Here is a 25,190-nt window from a genome sequence, read left to right as displayed (position 1 = left end):
TATACACATTTGTTTCTAAAGATAAAGTTTATTCTACAGATGTATTTCCAATGTTTGTATTTTGCACACTATACACACATATCTGCTTTTTAGTAATGGGATGTATTCCATAGTTTGCAACTATGCCCATTTGATGTTGAAGAAAATCTATTGTTTTTGCTGCTAAAGTTTTGTTATTCGTATGTACCTCTGGATGTTGCATGAAATCACTTAGCTGGAAAAATAATAGAAGTTTGTAAATTGAAACAATTATGTAACACTTCAGGGTATAAATGCACGTTATAATATCGCAATACAGTTTAATTTTATATCAAATATATGGTACTTACAGGTTTTTGTATATAAGATCATGTATGAATTTAAAACAAATATAATTATTGATTTTTGGCAATGTAAGGAAAAAGTCTTGTAGTATAACATTTACCTTCATCCATTTGCATTCTGAAATTTCCCGTTTACATCTATCAATTTCAAAATTTTGAGGTGTTAAGTACGCGATCATATATATATCTGAGCATCCAAAAGAATAATTATGCCCGTGTCTGAAAGATATTAAACATTTGAAATCTGCCTGAATTCCCGTTTCTTCTAAAACTTCTCTCTTGGCTGCTGTTTCAATATCTTCTCCTGATAATATAAATATATATGTATATAAATATATAAATATATATGTTGTATATATAATATATATTTATAACAGTGCACTAATTATGCACAATGCCTTATATTAAGCTACCTGGCTCTACATAGCCTCCTGGAAGCTTCCAACTTGCTTTAGTAGGAGCATATTTTTCTTTAATGACAAGAATTTCACTAGTATTCTTATTGAACACAAACGCACCAACACCTAAGTATGTATGTGCATATTTTGGGACATTACATTCCTCGTTAGTAGGCAACCAACGATATAACATGACATATTCTTCTTTGGAATGATGGAAGATGAATCCATGTCCTGTTAATATTGGAACCCACTCGGTATGCGGTATGTGCACACGAAACCATATAGTGCGTCTTTTGTCCTTTATCCATTGCTCTAAAGAATCTATAAAAATATTTATAAATTATGTATGTTTATTTCTTTTGATTTCTAAAATATATATTAAAATATATTTTTCTATAATATATCAAATTTATTCCTTTAATATCCTTTTAATAAGATAACAAATGTGGAATATAAGAATTCAATGAAGAAATAATTTTGACTTGTTATTATAAATGTATGCTTTGCAAGTAAAGTTTAGCAAGTTTGAAAAGAAAATGATTGTCCAATTTTCTTTATAATGCAATTACATATATATATATATATTCCTCTTACAATATATAATATAATATGCATATAATTAATGTCTTGAATAGAAAAAGATACGAAACGAGATAAAATGCGTCTCTACCTTTGAGACGCTGTGCAAATATTTTATTGTCGCACACTTCCTCAATGGAATCGATTGTAATGCCGTTATAGTGATCATTATGCCCCTTGAAGATTCGTTGTGCCATTACCGCATCTAACGTGCTTAATTGTCCGATACGTGTGCTGTGCGAAAGAAGAACGGTCGAATTTCGCGTTGTCAACGTTCTTGAAACGTGCAACAGTATCGCGTTCTGCATCAGATATTACTTGATCGAATGATCGAATCTCAACGCGAGAATTGATTATCATCAAGTCGAGCGGCCATTGCGCGATCTTACTCATGAATTGATAACGGGAGTAAAGATTATCAGAATGCATGAGTCGCGATACGTAAGCGACGTATCGGCAATTTTTCTCATTTCTTTGCGTCTCTGTTTACGTCATTCAGTAGCAACATAACCTCAACTAAAACGGTAAAATCGGATCTGATCGGATCCGCTTCTCTCTCTCTGAAAAAATTACTGAGATAAGTTCTATTTAAAATTGATAATTCGACTGAATTCGATGTGAACACCATATAATAAACATCATTTCTGCGCATGAAATATTAATGACATCATAAATCAAACGATGTCACGCACGGTTTCCAGGTCCCGAGCACAGTACGGCTGGGGATTTTATATTTCGACTGGAGACTAGTGGAGACTGGCCGATTGTTTCATTAAAAAAAAAAAAAAAAAAAGGCGCATAATTTAATTCGTGTTTTGCGACCACTGTTACAGACTTTCTTTTTGTTATTAATATTTACCAACATAAAATATCAACACAATCACAGAGATCCTCTTATTATTACAAGATTTATATATATAGTACGAATACAATTACAAACTTTTTTATTATTCGTAAAATAACATAAACTGCGAATATAATCACAGATTTTCTTATTATTGTACTTTCCACGTAATTTAAATATACAATTAATAAATACCCCGCGCGAGCGAAAAACTGGAGACTGGTCTTGAAAACTGGAGTCTCCAGTCGAAATCTGGAGACCTGGCAATCGTGATGTCACGTAATGACGAACGTAAGTTTACGTAATAAAGAATTTCTATATAAAGTAAATATATGCAATACCTACCTACAATTTTTTTGTAATTTTGTAAATTTATGTATTTTTATGTGTAAAATATATTCCGAGAAGGAAAATTGTCGCTCAAATCTTGTTTTTTTTTTCTATATAATTTCAAAGCTTTTTAATGGAGTGATGAATTAGATTCGTGTAAAAATAATATTTTAGGAAAACTGAGGAGAGAAAAAGAAAAAAAAAAGTGATTAGGAAAATGAGGATAGAAGTTACAGGAATTGAGGAGACAAGACTGCGGACTGATACGCGTCTAGGTAATGAAACAGGGCACGAAGGGTTGCAAACGAGAGAATAGGAGACGCTAAGTTATACGATGTGATACATGTAGGGATGATACATGATCTGTGATACGCGATATGTGCTATACGACTTAGAATAAGGTAGAATAAATCATCCTGGTTCCTTAGATTGTAATTTGGTAGTCTGTAGGTATTTATTTGCGTATCTATCCGCGTAGTATTTGTGGATGATATTTTTAGTATAGTATAGCATAGATTTAGTAAATGTAAATAGCAGTAGGTCTACTGCAATGTGGATGAATGTGTGTGGCTAAGGAACTTATGTCCGTATTTATAGTCAGGCCTTATATAATATTTAAGGCTTCCTTAAATTTATCTTTAGATACTTTACGAATTATTTCATTGGCTATTGAGCATCTAAAGATAAATTTAAAGAAGCCTTACGTACAAGGTCTGACTATGAATACGGGCAATAGTGTAAATCAAATCCCTTCTTGGCATTTGTAAGCTTAAGTAATAAAGCTACTACTATATATACATATATATTAGGTACGAAAATTGATAGTTTTTGAAAAAAAACAGACATTCTTTGATTTCAACCGAAGCTTGAAACACCTCGTGAACGGTTGCCACTCGTATAGGAGTAATTGGCATTGGCACAAATAGTACAGCGTTACGCATTCTATACTCGGATTATGTATTTATACATTCGTATCCGCCGAAGCTGTATATTTTTCTAATTTTAAATAATTTCAAATATTTCATTTACGTTTAAACGAAGAGTAAAGAGGTTTGAAAGCGATCCGACGTCGTAACCTACAATAAAATCACGATTTTCTCGAAAAATACGTAGAGGTGCAATTTACTGCTTTACAGAGATTATTTTTTGGTGCCCCAGAATAACCATGCAAAAGCTGATCAAAATCCGTGAAATACATATGTGAGTCTCTCCTTGTGAGTCGAAAAGTCCTCTATCATTTCGCGACAATAGTTAACAAGATATTAATTACTAAAAATCATAGAATATTGGTTTTCAGTAATTTTTTACTCAAGTACTATAAACTACTAAGTACTATAAACTTTACAGAAAAACAGCAAGAGAAAAAAATTGTTTATTTTCTTCTCACAGAGCTCTAAGAATTTTTGTCAGAATTTTTTATCAATTTTTTAGTACTGCATGTTCTTATTGGTAACTATTTTTATCAACATCAGAAAATGCGGTACTAAAAAATTCTCGGAACTCTACGAGAAGAAAACAAACAATTTTTGTCATTTGCTATTTTTTTGTAAAATTGATAGTACTTGAGTAAAAAATTATAAAAACAATGAAAACTAATATTCGGCGATTTTTAGTAATTAATATCTTGTTAACTATTGCGAAAATTGCAATGGTAAAGGACTTTTCGACTCAATTTAGTCCGTTGTACGAGCACACGAAATATTTGGCGGTCATTCTGGGACATTCTGTATATTTTCATTCTTCACTTATGAAAATGGAAAATATTTATACATAAATGCTAGGACATAAAAACGAGTTATTATAAATGAAAAGCTAGAATAACATTATTAAATATAAAACGATAAGCTTTTTCTTATATTCTTATTTAATATCGTCAATACAAACCGCATCATAAATAATAATTATTATGAACTTTACTCATTGTTAGTTATATTTGCGTATCAATTTACAATACATGCTACGTATCAATTAATATAGTACTAATATCATAAATTTAGAAATTTTTTCCAACAAATTTGTATATCTTCGGACAATTTTGTTTAGCCGCCATTTTGAAAGCCGCCACATTATTTGCTTGTGTACTTCGGTTGTAATTGTTCAACAAATGAATCGTCATAGTGTTTTTCTGTGTTTTCAGCATTTCTTTCGCTCTTGTTTTGTTCGGGTGAACTTCCCGTGAATCAGGAAATGAGGGATAAAATTTCTCCGGTGCGTAGATTGTAAACCGCCGACAGTCCTTGTCCTGTGAATCATATACGTGGAGAGATTTGTCTAATAGGTAATACGCATTTAACGTAAAATGACTTCTGTTGCGATTCTTTTCGCACACATATCAATCTATTGTAATCTAAATTTGGCGAAAAGTTTTCTTAGAATCCTTCATATAATTTTTCAGAAGTTTTTAGAATTCTGTATAATTGTATAATATAAATTTTTAGAAAAATTCCTGAGATATTTTTATACAAAAATTACAACATTTTTCCAGAATTCTTTATATGTACATGAATTTTGAAGTATTTTATTTAAAATTTTTCCCAGACAGCACAAAATATTTATGATAAATATTCATAAATATTTGTTATTATTTATTTTTTGAAATATTATATAAAGATTTTATACATATCTTATGTAAGCTTTATTTGAAAATATTATTAAAATATAGACTAATAGTGAAAATTCGATTGGACGCACTCAGTGCGCACTGGTGCACATTGAAGCCGTCGTACACGAAATAACGTAAAGATATGTTTATAAATAAACATAGAGATCGATTAAATCGTAAAATACTTAATACATTTTATTGTACTATTAGGTAAAATATGTATTTCATAATTCGAAATATTTGCATTTCATTTTTATACTTAAATTAAATTAGTGTACAACGGCTTTAATATGCACTAGTGCGCACTAGTTCTTCCAATCGAATTCGCCATAAATGTTTTATATAATGTTTATGATAAATATAAATAAATATTTCTAGTTAATATTTTTTACTTAGATTATAATGTCTTATTTAGTATATTTATAGCATTTACTACAATACGTACAATAAATATTTCGTAATATCGATAATAAATATTTATGATCTGTGCAATCTAAGAGAGAGACAAAATATTTATAAAATATTAAATATAAATATCACAAATATTTTGTAAATATTTTATAAATATTGTGTGCTGTCTGGGTTCTATCATTAAAAAATTTATAAAATTTGAAATACGTTAAGGATTTTTCAAAAATTTTCATAAATTTAAGTTATAAATATTCTGAAAAATATTATAAGATATAAAAATTTTTTCACCAGAGATTTCATTAGTCACGCATATCAATTATATGATGTGTCCTAACGTGACGAGATTTATATTAATCCAATGACCATGCGCACACGATAACAATTGTTGCGTCCAGTAGAAAAAGCAGCTTTGCAACTGTTGTAAAGCTGCTTTTCTGCTGAACGCAGTTAATATATACAATAAAAAAGTTTTATAGTTTAAATTATAGAATTCAAATTTAGATACATTTTGTTTTATATAACATTTTTTAATTTAAATTGTAGAGACAAAGAGAAAGAGAAATATGAAACTGAGAATGAGAACGAGAAACCATGCAAGAAAGAGGCAGAAATATTATACGTCATGAAGTGATGAAGCACGCTGACGAAACTTATTTGCTGACAATAAATGAATCAAATTCGTTATCATACTCACGTTTCGCTGATAACAGAGTTTCCATACGGCTTCGGTTATAACTCTTGTGATATTGTATCGTAAATAGGTGTTTGCATTTGTGCTTTTAATGATTTCCATACAAGCGTCGATAAAGTTTCTTCCAAAATTTGTACTCGTGTCGACGCCAAATACACCGACGTCCTTGTCTCGATTGTCTTGCATGCCCGCAAAAGTAGTTAGCTTGTCCAGTGATCTAAATATAAATTTTAATTTATTTACTTAAACTTAAATGTGTTTATATGCTATTATTTGTTGCAGCAAATTTGATAGACGCTGATGCTTATCTATTCGTACATAAAATATTGGGATCGTGACATTTTGAATTTCACAGATTTTAAAGCCCGTATTCATAGTTGATTTTTATATATAAGACCGTCTTAAGTACACAAATTTAAGATGTTATAAGAACCGTATCTTAGACATTATTGTAATAGATAATCGGTTTTGAAATAAGAATCAACTATAAATGTTGATTCAAGATATATCGTTACTTGGATATCAACGAAAAATTTATTAGAAAATTATCGATCAATTTCGTCTGCCGTTGTTGAATTTATTTTGAAGCCTTGAAGATAAGAAATAATCGCCCAACTCACGTTAGCACCACGCTATTCAAATTCAATGACACACCGCCAAACTTCCACAATGTCAACATCCGGACATAATCATGAAAGTCTTTATGTAGCCAATCGTGGTTCTCCCAAGATCTACGGATATTTGCCCAGAACCAGTTTTCTATTGGCGTATCGATAATGTATGTTGACAAATGTATTCTCCTTATATATACGTTATCATAAGTTTCTAAGATTTTGATGTATCTCTTAGACTTCTCAGAAAACTTCTCTGTCGCGAAGAAAAGCAGGAAGACATTCAAATTGCGATTGTTTCTAGCCGACGATTCCACGGCGCACGCTTGTTGAGGCGTAAGATTTGGCGGTGAACACGTGGTCTCATGGAAGAATACGCATCTACTTGGTATCAACATTTCTTCGTCTAAAAATTAGGAAAAAAATATAATATAATATGAAAAAATCCATTTAAATAATTTAGCCCTTAAGGGGAAGTCTGTTTTATCAATTTTTCCAAACAAGTATTTTTCTAACTGCCTTTACAGATTAAAAAATCCTTCTCCATAATTAAAGTACAAACGATAATGTAGTCCAAATCGGTCGACTTTATGCCAAAAACGAAAAAAAATTGGAAAATTACAGTTTTGTTACCGACTTTTAACGTCGATTCGTAGTAATGTTTGTTTTATATACGAGTTTTATATTTCGTACGTATAAAACAATCTTAGTTTGGACTAAAGATTACATCAACAATTAATTGAGTATTTGAAATTAGGTTTAGATACTTAATACGAAAGATTAGTTAGTTAGAAAATTTGTACGTATGTGTGAGCACGATATTGATGTAGTATAAAGATATGTCGATGTGTCGCATTTTATCAGTAAAACAACGATTTCATTGAAGTTCGGGTTTTTCATAAACAGAAAGTAATTAAAAACATGTGATTTCTCGAGAATTCTTTATACATTATTATTTTTAAAGTAATGATAAAATAAATTTTATTAATTTATAACTTATAAAATAAATATACATATATCTATTATACAATTGAAATATTTCTCTGAGTTATAATTAATTTTCAGAGACAGATATATTGATTTGATAAGATAGGCTAAATATTTAAAAAGATACTAAATAATTAAATAATAATTAAATATATCTAAGAATTAAGAAATTTAACATAGAAATTTGAAAGTAAAAGACAAAATCTTGATATTATCGCAAAATGAATTCATTGTTATTGTATAAAATTTTACACGCAATATTATTATATAAAAGAATAAATTACATAAATATGATTAAGAGCACATAATGATTTGCAATTGCATATTTTTATTCTCATAAATATTTTCTGTAATTAACGTAAATGATTGCATATTAAAATCAGTGACATATAGATCAAAGAATGTACATTAAAATCGTTGATATTTAGATCAAGGAATGCATATTAAAATCAGTGGCATATAGATCAAGAACACTAAGTCGTCTATAGTTTACAATTGTAAAGAATATATCATAACAGTACATATATATATATATATACATATATCAGGGTTGATAAAGACTAATGTTTTTTTTTTTTAAGAATAAAACATTGTGTTTCTTCTTAAATATGTATTTAATGCTTTAAATATATTGCTTTTAAGAATATAAAAAAAACATATTTAAAACATATTAAAAACATCAACTAAGCATGTTTTAAACTGTTTAAAACATATTTTTTACTAACTCTCACATATATCTCGTAATACTTTAAAATGTGTAAAAGTCTACTTCACTGACATACCTAACGATTGTCGACAATGACTCGTTGTAGTACTTCTAGCAGCTGCAGCGATACACACACACACATGCACACATATATATACTTTTGCAAACATGTTCGATAAAAGATTAAAATGTTGATATAAGTTACTTAAAAATAATATGTTTGAGAGTATGCAAATCACTGCAACTGCTATAAATATTACAACGAATCGTTGTCGATAATCTCTAGGTATTTCAGTTGAAATAGAATTTTACACATTTTAAAAGTATCACGATACATTTGCTATGTGATAATTATATTTCACAATCAATTCGAGTGATTTGCGTATAAGTAACACATGCACAGTCTGTTTGCGCTATCATGGTATAATAATTTATTACTAGCGCAAGATATAAAATATTGTAAGTTTGGGAAAATTTATTATTTAATTTTAATTTGGAATTTTTCCATGTATTTAATTCTCCATTATTTAACTAGATGGAAGAGAACAGCATCGCTTTTTTCATACTGTTATCATTTTCTATTGCGTTATCCAATAGTAATATTGATCGAACAAAAATCGTTTGCGATAATACCAACTTTTACGTTCAATTTCTATGGTAAATTCTTTAAATGCTAAAAGAATATTGATATTGAATTAATAAGACTCCTTATAAAATAAAAATAAATAACAATTGAGTTTTAATTTAAAATTGCACACTGTTAACTCTTAACAGGTCCGTTGTAATTATTATTAATTTTTATTAACTTAATTTTTCTAAATATTTTGTCTACATATACAGGGTGTATCTGAAATAACACCCACTAATTATATAGTGCTATTCCTAATAAAAAACTGAATTGAAAATTCCTCTACCATTTTGCAATTTTCGCAATATTTTTTTTAGTTACCCAATGAACAAAATGTCTAAAATCGACGTATAAGACAACTTTAAGATATCTTTAAGAGTTCTTTAAGAAACATCTTCAAAATATTTCATAAGGAACACTAAAAGATATCTTAAAATTGTCTTATACATCAATTTTATCCGTTTATTCGGTAATCTTTAGAAATTAATATCTCGTTAATGTGAAAATTGCAAAATAATAGAGGACTTTTCGACTCAGTTTTTTATTAGAAAAATAGCACTATATGATTACTGGCCGTTATTTCAGATACACCCTGTATATTTTGTAAAAGCATATAATTTTTGAAAAATATATTCTTTATGTAGTTTTCTACTTCGTATTCTCTTCTCTCTCTCTCTCTCTCTCTCTTTCTCTCTCATTGATAATTTAAAGTTTTTTAAAAATATTTTTAATATTTTTAAAATTATATATTTAATATTTTTAAAAATTATAATTTTAATATTTAAACTTTAAAGAGAGAGAGAGAGAGAGTTTCTTCATTTTATTTTAATAAAATTAAATTTTCATTCTATACTTAAAATATAAGAAGTAAAATCTATAATAGTTTAACTAACCCCATTCTCCCTCTCCGAGTTCCATGATATCACTAGATCCGCACCAATAGCAGGAAACATGATCGGCTGAGATGATAGTGATCAATGCCACCGATAAGTCCTCCCAAAAAATGCAGACAATAATCATTAATCCAAGTAGACAGCACAATATAAAAAACGCGCGTTGTTTCCTCATAACTGCAGATGACTTTGTCCAGTGTTCGTTTGCGATCAACCTGTGAAAGTTTATACAATTCGTATAATTCTATTTGATATTTTTATTTTGTTCACGTTGGAATTTCTTGTTGAAGGTCTTTTTATCAAAACACGTGGAATATAGAAACAATTGTAGCAACTGTACTATGATATTTATATAATTGTTACATAATCTACAAGTGTGCGACAAATAGCTCTCAATTGCTCGATTATTACTGATGTCTTCATAATATCCAGCAGATACATCTATCGCTCTCCAACGATAAACGGTAAACGGACTATAGACAGGTACTTATAATTTCATTTAAAGAACTTTTTACGTTTTATTTGAATAAGGAACATTTCGAATTTTTTTTGATTTGCAAACTTTTAGCACTTACTTTTTTAAATTAATATTTTACTTAATATTAATTAAATTTAAAAGTTATTTTCTCTAATATTATTGGAAGTGAATTAAACATTTACGATGAATCATTTACTCACTCGTAAAAGAATGTTTCGAAGATGAGTTGTACTAGAATGTATTCGAAGGAGTTGCAAAATTGTTTAACTATATTTCTATAATGAAGAATAATTATCCAATATATCACGATGAGTCACGTCAAATAATTAATCTTTCAAGAAACGACGCATATGTGCAACAATTTCAATAAAAATCAATCGATATGATTATCTCTAATTGAGGAAATACTCTGAATTACGTAAGTGCAGAAAAAGTATTTTCGCGAAGATTTAACAAGAAATATGGCTATAAAATCTTGTTTTCGACGGTAAAGCTTCACATAGGAAAATAAACCTTTTGCATAAACTTTGCTTTCGTTCGCGTAACCAAACATTGGCCTTCACAACTGCTACACGCAGCCTTAACTATAGTTTATTACGCGATATATATAGAGTTGCAGCATTAATAAATCTTCGCAAAAGCGAATCATTATTCAGAGTTTAAATGAACGAGATTTGCGTACGCTGATTGGTGAAGTGCTTGGACATGAATAAGATATTTTTATAAAATACATTCTTTTAAAATATTTTAAATATTCGTCTATTTATTTTACTAAAAAGCGACGAGCGTGACTTCCTGCGTATTAATTACTTTACAATTTAATACATTTACTATGCAAAGAAAATACGAAATACGTTCAAAGTTTGCAAAGAATTAAAAAATGATGGAAAATGTTATCATGATATGAAATACAAAGAGCAAAGTTTCTATGTGTATTTTATTAATAATTGTACAATATATTTCATTTGTATATTTCCGTTTATCTTGACAATTGTACAACTCTTGATCGCATCGAACATTTTTGAAAGAATAAATTAATCTATCTTAAGTAAATGAATAACGGCTTTTTTGTATAATATATCTCTCACTTACATATTTATTCATAAAATGCATTTTTTACTTTTTCCAAGAATTTATATTACAAGATTTCGTATGTAGAAATAGAATTAAGTGTTGCATTTCAGATATTATAAATCATCGTTTTTGTCGTATATTGGCAATATAAAATTTATAAAATGTTGTTCAACTTAAAGTCCTTGCACTCTGAAGCATCTTTATAGAATTTCTTAAAAACACGCGCGCGCGCAAATGTTTTGAGATAGAACGTGCATTTTTTTAAATAAGGCATGTTGATAGAAATATCAATACATTTATCATTCGTTATCATTTGTTAATTTATTGTTTTACATTATTGTACATGATTTTATAGTCTTTACAATGTATGTGAAATAGTACAAAGGATTAAATTACATTTTCCAATTTTAAGTTTCTCTTGGTTTCTAAGTATACTTGAACTTCTTGACGTATTATATATGCATAATCTATAGGTATAATCAACAGACTTGTAACAAATTTATTAACGGGTTTATACACTAACATTCTAACATTTTCATCAAAAATATTATTAGTGAATAGAAATTTATTGTTTTAGAAAATTATTAAACGAAGACAAAATAAATGTATATGATTGTTACCAAAATCCAATTACGCGTGATAGATAAATGAAAAAAAACTAAAGAAAGGAGAATATGTATATATTTATAATATTACAGATTTATGTCCGTATTTGGATAAAAATACCTATATATTATTTGATAAATGCGTATAAGTCGTGTCATACTTTTGATCATAAACTAAAAGTTGCACAGCCATGATATTAACTATCTTAACATTTATATTGAAATTTTATCAATGAACTGAAACGAGCCATATTTTATAATATGTCATTGCTCGTAAATTTGCAAGAAGATAAATTTCGGTGAAGTTGCTATAGTTTGTTATTTAAACTGTCTGTTTGTATACAATAAATTATTGTTGTTAATAATAATAACATTAACATTTATAATATTTACAATACAACACGATCAAAAGATTCAGTTCAATGGTGATTTACCCCTTTTTTAAGAACTTGGAGAAATTAATCTTATATAGATTTACAAAATATAATTTTAATTAAGATCTTCAAATTCTTAAAAAATTGAATTTATTATGGCTGTGTACTGAATTCTTTGATTGTAATAATATTAGCAACAATTGGTTATCTTTAATAGTTTGTACTGATAGATCCGTTTGTGTATGTAACTGTCGTTTCGAAATGCATCCAAAGTTTTTTTTGTATTACAATAGACTCTTGGCGAAAATTATTCTTACAATTCTTCATAATTCATTATGATAATGATATATATATATATATATACATACATAAATGTTACACATTCTTAAACTCTTTATGCTCTCTCGGGAAAAAAACGTTATATATATATATATATATAAACGTTATATATATGGATATATTTTATATATAATTATAATATATAATTGTATATAATTGTATATAAAATATGCCAATTTTTTATAAATTTATATATGAAACATTTTTTCCTGGACTGATATTAGTAGATTTTGTTTTAAAAACTATTACACTGAATAGACTGGACTAGAACAATCTGTAATATATTTGATATAAAACAAATATCAATTTCGAATATAGGATATAGAAACTGAGTTATATAAATATATACATGAATATATGCGTAAATATGTACGTTCATTATAAGCATATTAACATTATGAAAATTCGTTCAGATATAAACTATCTTAATGATCAAAATTTATATATTGAGTATAAAGTAATTTCATGTTATATATTTTATTTTAAGAAATATTATATGACGGAAATAAGCAAAATAGTTTCGTTTTTATTTGAATGGGAAAAGTATGATCGATGAGCTTCTTCAGGTATAAAAATAGATTTTTCTGTCTTTATAACAGGAGAATGGGAATCTATTATTTCTTACTACGCAAGCGATCAATATGGTAAGCATCAACATCTGACTTGTATATACATTGAAATTTCATCTTCAATATAAACATATGAGATTATAAGTTACAACTGCATCATGCAGCGATTTATTATTATTATTATTATTACTTAAAAACCGCGATAATTTATATCTAGTAATATTTAAAATAGCATTGATCTTTGACAGACGTTATAAAATATATTTATAGAAATTTATATATGCTCACAGAAAAAGTAGAGTGAATAGAATACTTTTCTAAATCAGCCTTTGTTTCGTTAAATGCATTTTATTTGACAAATATTATCGCTTTTTCGATTGCATTAGACAATCTCGTTCTGTGTCGCATGTGGAATGTTTTCAATATTATGACGGAATGAAATAAGTATTCCACTTTTTATCCTAATTATGCTTAAGTTCAAAATATTTGGCCGCAGTTATTGAAAACACGAGGACAATAATTCCGTGCAATAACGGCATACGGTACATTACTATTCACTCGCACCTTTTCGGCCTTGCTCAAATTATTCCATACGTGAATCGCTTTCGCCTTGTTCAATATCTTCAAAGTCACGTTGCTGTCTTTTATCTCAAAATATTTTTTCCAATTTTTATAGTGAATCGGATAGAAAACCGACGGCGGATATACTACGAAGCCGTGGCAACGGTTGGTTGTCATATCTCCTGCCTAAAAAATAAATTATAAAATAGAAAAATATTTTTTTAGCTTATTGAAGTATTCTTAATTTTTTTATTTTATTTCTAAAGTGAATATGTAATTGTAAGTAAAAGTGTTACATTCTTTAAAAGAAGACTAATATTAATTTTACTAAAGAAACTCGAATAATTATGAAATAAAAAATATATAACTAATAAAAGTATAAAGAGATAAGGAAAAAAAAGAAAAAATAACAACAACAATTATTTACAATTGTAACAATTAATAACTATTATTAACGTATAAACACGTACAACTAGATTAAATCACACAAATAAAAAATTGCGCACTTTAAGTCAAGAATAAATTATTATTTATAGCACTGCTATAAATTATTATTTATAACACTACTATTCGTTATCTGTTAAACGTCTGTGTTTGTGATTTGCTATTTGCGTTAGATATAGTATCGCATGTTTCGAGATTCTGATATTTAGAATGCATTTTATACGCATAGAAGGTTACAGAAAAAATCCAATCATGTTATCCGTTTATAATAATTTTAATAATAATCCATATTCTCTGTGCATTAATTTCTCGCCTAGAAATTGGGGAGAATTATTTGAACAAACAAGAATACATTTTTGTAATATTTGGTCTACTGTAGATTAAGTCTACGTCTTTGATTCTATGTTAAGAGAGTAATGGACCATATCCGCCGGATGAATCCAACAAATTCAATTAAATTGAGCGAGTCTCTTACTCGCAACGAATAGACTTTGTTATTTACTTTGTGCACGTTAATACACCTCTCTTGTTTAACCAAGAGAGAGAGAGAGAGAGAGAGAGAGAGAGAGAGAGAGTTAAGTACACCTATAATTCTTAATGCCATGAAATGACGTATTCAAATTTATTCTACCTACTTATCATCGCTATCATATCACATTTGCTCAACAAATAATCAAATTCAGTCTCATTTTCAAATAATTTGTCCATTTATTTGACAAATAATATTTAAAATCATCTTACGTTGTAGCACTATTCACAATTTTTTAATTTGCTTTTAAATAAAAGCAAATGTACCTATTCACAATCTTTTTAATAAAAGCAAATGTCTAATTTATTGATATTTACTAAACCATTTTCAGTCTTTTTTTCTAAAAATTTAAATAAAATTTAAATTCTCAATTTTTTAATTCTTTCAAGATAATTTGGAAAGTTCGACTGTTCGACTTCGTTTTGTAAAGTTAAAAATGTTTATGAAGTTTTGTAAAATGTTATCTATAATAGTAGGGAAGAAAGCGGTCACAGCATTCAGTGACAATCACTTTAATTACGACAAGTAATAATATATATTTTAAAGATTAGTACATATTATTTTTTATCTAATGTTTTATTTTATGTAAAATTTAGCTAAAGTAATTATTATACATATGTGTTATTATACATATATGAATAACTACTGAAAAGATATATTGAAAATTTTCAGTGATAATTCATATTAGAGTAACTCCGGCAAATACGCCGTGCTGGGATTTACGCCGCAGAAGTTAGAAAAAATAGAAGAAGTGGGGGTAATTTTCCCATAACTACTCTGTTACATGTCTTTATGTTATATTAGTATTGAGTTATAATTTCAGCTTCTTACTGTTAATATTAATGAAATTATTTGAATCGATTTGTCACTGTAATAAGTAGCGCCATCATAAATTATAATCTACATAAAATGATTACTATAGGGCGTGTAAAAGACCTAGTGGTTATTTCGCGATACATACATATAGAGGAATAGTAAAGCATGTTTTATAGCAAAATACAAGTGCTTTGCTTTCGTATTCTTTGTTTAGTTTGTTATCTTGTATATCCTACCTGTTTGGGATATACGGCATTTTTAGCGGATGGGATTTATGTCCAAAGCATACAAAGTGCGCAGATTAAATTCATTGCACTAAATGCAATGAATATATTACATGAAATATGTACCTCAATGTCATAACACTTGTAATATATGTAGGAAGATTGTAATTATTATTTATTACTTCATATATTATACATATTTATCATTTTTATTCCTTAATAAAACTTTATAAATGTATTTTATAAGTTATTGTGTCATTTTATGTCTTATTTATAAACATTATTTGTAAATTTTTCATGAGCGATACATACCCTCCCTCCCCCTATGAGTAGCCATATATCCCACCCCTATGGGATGTATATGTAGCAAAAATGCAAGAGTTTCAAAAAGTTTATTTTTTAATATGACAAATTAATATTTCGGATTCCTATATATTTTTCATAGTAGTAGAAAGTATGAGGTTTTTACTAGTATAGTTTATTTACCTTAAACATGGTAAATAATACTTGATAAATTAAATTTCCCTTAGGTGTGCGGCGTATATATCAGATTTACCGTATATATTATTTTATTTGATATATTATTTTATTTGAAGTTGTTGTAAATAATGATATTAATTCATTTCTGTTCTGAATTCGTTCACGTCTTTCAGAAGTGATCAGATAAATTCCTATTATTGTGGTTCCTGGTCTCTTTTCAATATCTACAATGTCTACTCACATATGTCGTCGCGCAGAGTTTCTGTAATGTTCTTGTGATGACTCCGGGCCCATTGTTACCCCAAACGTCGCCGCGAAAATTCTTTTTGAGATCGCGCACGCAAGCATCAGCCACGCGTCGACCCAGCTTCGACATGTCGAACCCCATGACGCCGGCAGCAACATCGTCCCAGTCCTCGGCGCCGGCAAAATTCGTCAGATTCTCCAGCGAGCTGGTGACTATTACGTCCAAATCGAGGTAGATGCCGCCATACTTCCACAAAGTCAGGTAGCGCAGTATATCAGACATGTGACTGACTGGCCAGTGGCTTTTCTTCAAGATGCCACTGTTATACCACACGTCCAAAGGCGTCTCCTTCACGTATCTCTGTGGATCGATATGACGGATCTTGACGTTGGAATAATTAAGAAGATGCCTGACGATCTTGCGTGTACTGTTCGAAAACTCCGACTTGCTGATGAATAATAAATACACGGTCATTGACGGATTCATCCGTGCTGCCGATTCTATGGCACAGGCTTGTCGGGCATTTAACGTCAGCCCCTCGTCGCCAAAACAAGAAGTCTCATGGAAGAAAATATTCCTACCTGATGTTGGCTTGTCGGTATCTAAAGCATAAGAGATATAAATCATTTTTATTACAAATTTATGTTGACATATATTTATTAAGTCATATTAATATATTGCGATTTTTAATTGCAATATTTATCGTGATATTCACAATCTCATCAAGAATGTAAACTAAACATCAAATCAAATTATACCATATTAAAATTAATATATATTATAAAAATTAAGATTTTTAAGTAAATTAAACAAATCCTAACTTATCCAATTTTGTCATTTCTTTTGAAAAGAAATTAGTTAATAAAAATAATAAAATTATTTTTTCTACACACTTTTTAATATAATATAAATTAATATCTCAAACTTTTAAAAAAGCCGGTTAGAGCATTGTTAAATTGAATCGTTCAATGGCAATGCGAAAAACAATCTAAAGCATCGAAGTACAGAAAAAAAACTTTACAGAGTAGAAATATATATAAAGAGGAAGTTTAATATTTAATATTATACTGTAGTCAATTTGTACAAAATCTAACAGATGTAATAAACTTCTGATAATTGCATGATAAAATGTATGAATTTGATATATAATATTTGATTTGAAAGTATATATTTAATATTTTTTTACAACCATGATCTTTTTATAAAATTTTATAAAATAACTTAAGTAATTTTATACGAAGATTTATGCTATTTTTATCAAGAACTTACTTTCTCAAACTTTTTAATACATATTAAAGATGGATAATAATTTTCGTACTTGTTTCCGAATCGAAATCAGGGATACTTTTTGCAGTCGAAACTTCATCGTAGCATTTAATACTGTTGATTGTCGTCACATCGAGAAATGGTATCCTTTGGATGATGTTGCTCTCAGTCGAAATCATAAGGATGAGGAGCACGACAGCAAAAGTGAAACCGCACCACAATAATCTCTTTTTCATTTTTATGAATTTTCTCATTGGACTACGTCAAACTGAGATAAAGTTAGTTAGGATAGTTTATCAGGACAATGTTATATGAGGTCTGTTTTTTTATTTCTGCACTAGATTGTATTACACTACGACTCTCTTTTTCGCTTTCGCCAAATATCAAACATATATATATATATATATATATATATAATCAGGGTTGGGTAGTGCTAAGTTAAAAAAATAAAAGTTAAGTTAAAAAGTTAATTAATTTTAACTTAACTTAGTTACATTTTAGACTTTTAGCTTTTTAACTTAATTTAGTTACATTTTATCAGTAACTATTAACTTTTAATTTAATTTTTTTGAAGTCAATCCTCAAACACAATGCGAGAGGAGTATATGATTTAGTAATTTTATATTGTATAATCGTTACTTAAACAAAAATAACCAGATTCTTTAATAAATATGATGCGAGAAAAGAAAAATACGGAAAATTATGTAAAATGGTCAAACTTTTTCTTTTTCTTTTTTTTGATTGTTCGTTCGGACCAAATTTAACTTTTAACTTTTCAATTACTTTTTTTTATTAACTTAACTTTTAATTCAATTAATTCATTATGGATTAATTTGTATATTAATTAAGTTAAATTTTCAAGGCTATTAACTTTAACTTAACTTAGTTAAAAAAAAAGTTAACTTACCCAACCCTGTATATAATATATATTTATCTCATTTTAAGTTGCAAAAGTGTACACTAGTTCAATAGAAAACAGACCTATGATATAATTTATACTTTATAGAGATGTATTTGGGTATTATTATGCTTATTATCTTTTATTGAGGTGCATTTTATTTCGTTATATTTAAAATTTATATTTTGTACTTTTATATATCTACAAATTACACGCGTAAAAAGTATATGTTAAAGGTAATAAAATTTCAAATTTATTTCTATAAATGTACGAGTTGTAAAATTAGATGATATATTTGCGAATGAGAGAGTTATCAATTAAAGATGATATAATCAGAGACAGGATAATGGAAGTTTATTTTTGATATCACATAAGAAAAACAAGAATGGCTGTGTTCAGCAGAAAGATATTGTTTGCCAGAACAACATACGAAAGGATGATCAAGTAGCGTATACATTTCGCCTAACTTTAAATATATTTAGTACTTATCCCCACAAATTCGACAAATTGAACAAGTGGTACGACGTAATATTTAAGTATTGGCAAGAAATTTGTATCAAAAGTTTCTCGTGCGCCTTCTATACTATTATAAAAGGCAATTTCTGCTTTTCTGATGTGGAACGAATCAATCACAAATGAAGTAAGGTCATAAATATAAATTGCTTTAAACAATAAATGTCAATACGTGGTCAAAATTTAAAAATGGGACAATAAAGGGAATACACCACAAACGCAAGATATTCTTAACGAAGTTTATATTTTATTCCAACACATATAATCAGATTACAAAAATAGACGTTTCGGCCTTAAATTACTCCATCTTCAGTCTATAAGTTATGTAAAAACTTTCTATTTTTTAAACACGCAAACTTATAGCTAATCTAAGATAATTCATCACCTAACACGTCTAATTATTATGTAAAAACATTCGTTAACTAAAATTGTTGTTCTTTTTTCTTAATACTGATGTTAGTCCAAAGAGTTTCAAATATAATCCAAAGAAATTCGTCTTATATTACAATATTCCGATAGTTCAAATGTTCGTAATTCGTTAATTAAACGCAAAATTTCCAGATTCTAATAATCATAACATTTCTTGATTAATTTCGTGTTTACAATTCGTGTTTTTAGTTATAAATTATAAAAATTGGTACCTGTGTTCCAGTTAACTTGTGAAGATTAATATCGTGGATGACTTATTGTAATAAAGAACTCGTTAGAATGTTCTGCCAAATTCTCATCATGATACGCAATTTATATATACCCAAAATGTATCAAAGGAGGAGGTAAAATGGCATTATGTAGAGGGAGATATGTTAACCAACGGAAAGCAAGTCTCTGGTAATTTTTTCATGTCACTCTGCTTGTTCAGACCATTAATTTGTTTGTTAATAAAAATCATTTCCGACGTGATTCTTTTTTGAAAGAACGGTTCTATATCTAATACTTGAATATTATCCCAATTAATTTTGTGACCACATTCGATCTGATGCTGTGATAATACAGTGAGAGAATCTTTTGATTTTTTTATATTCGCTTTATGTTCTTTGGTTCTCGTTTTAGCTTTCCTTTTTGTTTGACCAGAATAAAAAATCACAATCAAGACAGCTTATTTTGTATATCACATCACATTGTTCCATTTTTTCTAATTTATCCTTACCTAATTTTATGAACCGATTCAAAATATTCATAGGTTTATACGCTACTTTAAAATTATTTTTTTCCGCTATAGTATTAAATTTATCAGAGATTGTATTCATAAATGGTATTGTGAAATATTTTTTTCTATTATGATCAATGGACTCATTATTATTGCCAATATTATTTTCATATAAATTCTTTCTACTCGATAATTTTTTAATTCTATTATTAATTGTAGAAAAGATTATGTCAAGAGGATAACCATTAATTAGCAAAATGTTTATTATGGATTCAATGTTTTTTTTTTGTGATATTCAGGATGTGAGAGAAAAAGAATTCTATCAAACTGACTGATTATTACTCCTCTTTTATATTGAATTGGATGGTTAGATATATAACTTAGATATCTTCCTGAGTTCGTGAGTTTTTTTATACATGTTAAATTTAATACAATCATCATCTAGTATCACTTTAACATCAAGGAAATTTACAGAATCGTCGTCACTATGCTCAACTGTAAATCTCAGTCTATCATGATAAGAATTGAAATTATCAAGTATCTCATTGATTTGATTGTTCGGAACTGCTAATAAAATATCATCTACATATCGATAGTAAATTGGAATGTTAATATTTATGTTGGAAAAAATATTTTCTTCTAAATCTTGAATTACTAAATTCGCTAAGATAGATGACAACGAAGATCCCATGGGCATACCAAAGATTTGTTTAAAAAATATATTATCAAATTTGAAATAAGTTGAATTGACAATCAAGGAAATAGCATTTAAAAATTCTTTTTTAGGAATGTTTGTATTTTTCGATATATAAATCCATTTTTTTCCAATACTTTTTGTGACTAAGTCTGTAGGAATGTTAGTGTACAATACATAGATATGATGTTGAAGGAGACCAATTTGTAATTTGATTCTAATGTAATACCGTTTAAATTATTAACCAAATCAAAACTATTTTTTATGTATCCAAATTCTTTTTTTATATTTTTATTAATAATTTTTTTTTAAGTCGCAAGAGGATATTGGGGACTATTTATACAACTAACAACTATTCTTAATGGATTTCCTTCTTTGTGGATCTTTGGCAACCCATAGGATCTTTGCACTGTGCCATTCGAATTTTACATAATAATTAGACATGTTAGGTGATGAATTATCTTAGATTAGCTGTAAGTTTGCGTGTTTAAAAAATAAAAAGTTTTTACATAACTTATATGCTGAAGATGGCCTAATTTAAGGCCGAAATGTCTATTTTTGTAATCCGATTATATATGTTGGAATAAAATATAAACTTCGCTAAGAATATCTTGCGTTCGTGGTGTATGCCCTTTATTGTTCCATTTTTAAATTGCTTTGTTTCGTCGCGTTATTATTTGCCAATCTCATGCATGTTAGTATTTTTTTGCGCCGATTAGATTATGCTTTTCTGTATCTAGATTTAGAGGAATAGTCCTGTCTTGGCGAAGAAAATTTCCAACAGTTACAAAATAAATATTCTGCTAAATGTGGCCGACGTTTATTTTACAATTGTTGGAAGTTTTCTTTGCTGAGATGTAACTATTCCTCAAAATATAATGCCCGTATTCACATTATCACGCCTTGTACTTTAAAGCTTTCTTAAGATTTATCTTTAGACGTTTTGTAGCCAATAATAATAGAGCATCTGAAGATCAATTTAAAAAAGCCTTAAATATAAGACCTGACTACGAATACGGACATAAAAGTATAATCCAATCAGCACAAAGCGTTTACTATGCGCTGACTTCTATTGAACGTGACTGTTGAATCACAGTACAATATATAGCAGTTAGAGGAAGGTCACCGATACTGACGTAGATCTCCTAAAGCGACATCCCCTTATTTCTTAGAAACTAACCTTTGCACCTTATTAATACTAATAAAAAAACGTGATCTGTTTAACTAATTAAAGAAGTACAAACTCATAATTCATATATTTGTGGCTTATTTCTATACCATATCAGCTAAAAACAAATTCTATGAATTCAAGAAGAAAATTCTTACAGTGTTCTTTTGCAAATTGTGTAATTAAAATAATAGTGACTGTATTATTTATAATATTATGTCATTTTAAATGTTTATAGTTTCATAAATTAGTTTTTCTTACAGAATAGGATATATCTTTATTTATAGAATAGGAATGTTGGCATTATTACCTACTATGTCAGTTTTGGAGCCCATTTTGTCAGACGCTCATTTTTGCATAACTTATGAAAAACTTAATTATTGCAAAATTGCAAACAGTATTATAAAAACTGCTTATACTATCTGATAGAAGACACTTTTTAGTTTGTATTTATGTTTTTGAAGTTGCATTTTTATCTTTTGCTTAAGAAATATTGTCTAAAAACAAAGTGATATATCGGTATTGGTGACCTTCCTGTATTTTATCTCACTTTTTTCATTATTGTAACCGGATTTCTCTCAAAACCGCAAGTGTATTTTATCGCTTCCGATAATGATTTTAAAGCTAGATTGACAAATAATTCTCAAATGTTTATTAAAATAAAAGCAGTCGAAAATTTATTTATTATTTGAAATCATTTAAATTATTTAATTGCAAAATTTATAAATTGTCTCTTATATATCACATGATAACAAACAAAGAGCAAGAGAAATGTATACATGTATTATTTATTCGAAAAAAAATATGATTCTTTGTTGATTTGAACTCAAAGTATAATATATTGCAAAATATGTATGTATAATGAAAATCGAAAATATCTCTCGTTAGTTTCGCACAATATGCATATCAGATAAAATTGTTTGTCACATTTAATCTCGTTTCGAGATATAAAACTTCAAAAAGTTGATATGGATCGTTACATAATTTATGTAATACATATGATTGTAGGTGTTCACGTGTGATTATCATGGGGGATTAATTGTTATACCACAATACACGATATATTGCATTGCATTAAGATTTCCTTAATTTATGCGAGGATGCATGCGAATACGTGAGAATGCAAGAAAAATCATGTTAATTGATTCGAAGCGAAATTATCTTTTTTTAACTATATTATTTACAGGGAAAGATCCAGGTATATATCTCGCAAATTTTGAAAAATTTGATATTAAGATATAGAGTTTGATATTGTGAAATGTAATATTAATTGGACTAAAGAATTGAAATTACGAAATTTTAAATTTTGAAATGTCCGCATGCGTAATGAATATTATAATAAACAGCTGGTCATTTTTGCATATTTGAGACCGACTAGGTAATATCTCATCTTTATTTTTTCTCTTAATATTTCTTTTTGCGTTCATAATTTATGTTGTGACTCTGCAAATATTTCAAAAAATTGATTCTTGTAAGAATTATGAACCTTCGTCATAAAAAATAGAAAACAAATTATTTAAAAAAATAAAAATGTACGTTAGTCTTTTTATAATTAAATATGTACTCTGTTTAATTTAATGAAAACTGTGAATTCTTATGTAATAATAAGGTTCATAATTTTCACAAAAATAAATTCTTTGAAATATTTTTTAATTTGCAAAGTCATCCCGGGAAAAAATGAAGAAGATTTCACTATATATGTGTAGATCTTATTAGATTTAAAAAGAGATCTTAAGAGATCTTCATTTTGACCTGATCAAAGTAGATCGATGTAGATATACTTTGATCTATATCCTAATATATATAAACATTTATTAAAAAAAAAATAATTGTGTACTGTACTATATTGTACATCCATGTAATTTTAATTTTCACATTAAAATCTAGTGTTGGCTCATAAAGGCTTGTTGAGAGTGTTGTTTGATAAACTTTATCTCATTAGATATAATTATGCAGGCAATCCTCTTGATCTACTTACAAAGGAAGTTTCACAACTGTCCGGAACCGATTTGATTCTCCATGAAATATGTTATTAAACACGAAAAAATTTTTTAAACAAAACTTAAAACTTGATCTACTAACAAAGAGATTCAGGTATGTATCTCATGGATTTGGAAAATTTATTGATATTAAGATAAAGAGTTTGACATCGTAAAAAATAATACGTAACATTTAAGTGCCAATGAGTTAAAAGATTGAACTTACAAAATTTTAAAAATTGAAATGGCCACGCTCATGACGGATATCATAATAAACAGCCGGTCGTTTTTGCGTGTTCTGAATAAATTATGAATTATACTATTGAATTATACAACTGAATTATGAATTATACTCTCTGCCAAACACATTCATAAAGTTTCCCGGGAAAAAAAGAAGATGATTTCATTATATATGTGTGGATCAAATTAGATCAAATAAGATCAAATTGTATCTGATGAGATTTAGTTTTTAGATATAATCAGATTTTCAGAAATCTAGCTTGGCCTCACATGATTGATGTTATAGCTATTAAGATCTAAATAGATAATCTGCGATGTAAATAAAATGCTATATTGAATATAAAGAAAGCATATTGTAGATCTACGAGAATATATTGATATATATGAATATTTAATTTTATACAATAAAACTAAATGTAATAAAGATTAGATCTACAGAGATATAATAACATCAAAGAAGATATATATATGTACAAGTGTAATCTAATAACAATTGGAGTACACACACACACACACACACACACACACACACACACACA

General features: G+C 28.0%; 1 protein-coding gene across 1 annotated transcript in view; it reads right to left on the bottom strand.

Annotated features, from left to right (window-relative positions):
• Positions 1–25,190, bottom strand: part of LOC108728819 (uncharacterized) — a 27,675-nt gene continuing 2,485 nt past the window's right edge. Inside the window, exons 2-11 of the mRNA XM_018457607.1 lie at positions 18,065–18,280; positions 16,741–17,348; positions 13,937–14,192; positions 6,802–7,198; positions 6,185–6,398; positions 4,493–4,719; positions 1,395–1,537; positions 737–1,045; positions 425–627; positions 1–214 (exon numbers count right to left, since the gene is read on the bottom strand). Of these exons, the coding sequence (XP_018313109.1) occupies positions 29–214; positions 425–627; positions 737–1,045; positions 1,395–1,537; positions 4,493–4,719; positions 6,185–6,398; positions 6,802–7,198; positions 13,937–14,192; positions 16,741–17,348; positions 18,065–18,266 (2,745 nt within the window). The 5' untranslated portion in view covers positions 18,267–18,280 and the 3' untranslated portion in view covers positions 1–28. The remainder of the gene's footprint in view (positions 215–424; positions 628–736; positions 1,046–1,394; positions 1,538–4,492; positions 4,720–6,184; positions 6,399–6,801; positions 7,199–13,936; positions 14,193–16,740; positions 17,349–18,064; positions 18,281–25,190) is intronic.

This window comes from Mycetomoellerius zeteki, unplaced genomic scaffold (assembly GCF_001594055.1).
Source record: "Mycetomoellerius zeteki isolate Tzet28-1 unplaced genomic scaffold, Tzet1.0 scaffold64, whole genome shotgun sequence".
Lineage (NCBI taxonomy): Eukaryota > Metazoa > Arthropoda > Insecta > Hymenoptera > Formicidae > Mycetomoellerius > Mycetomoellerius zeteki.
This window is presented reverse-complemented; position numbering and strand designations above follow the sequence as displayed.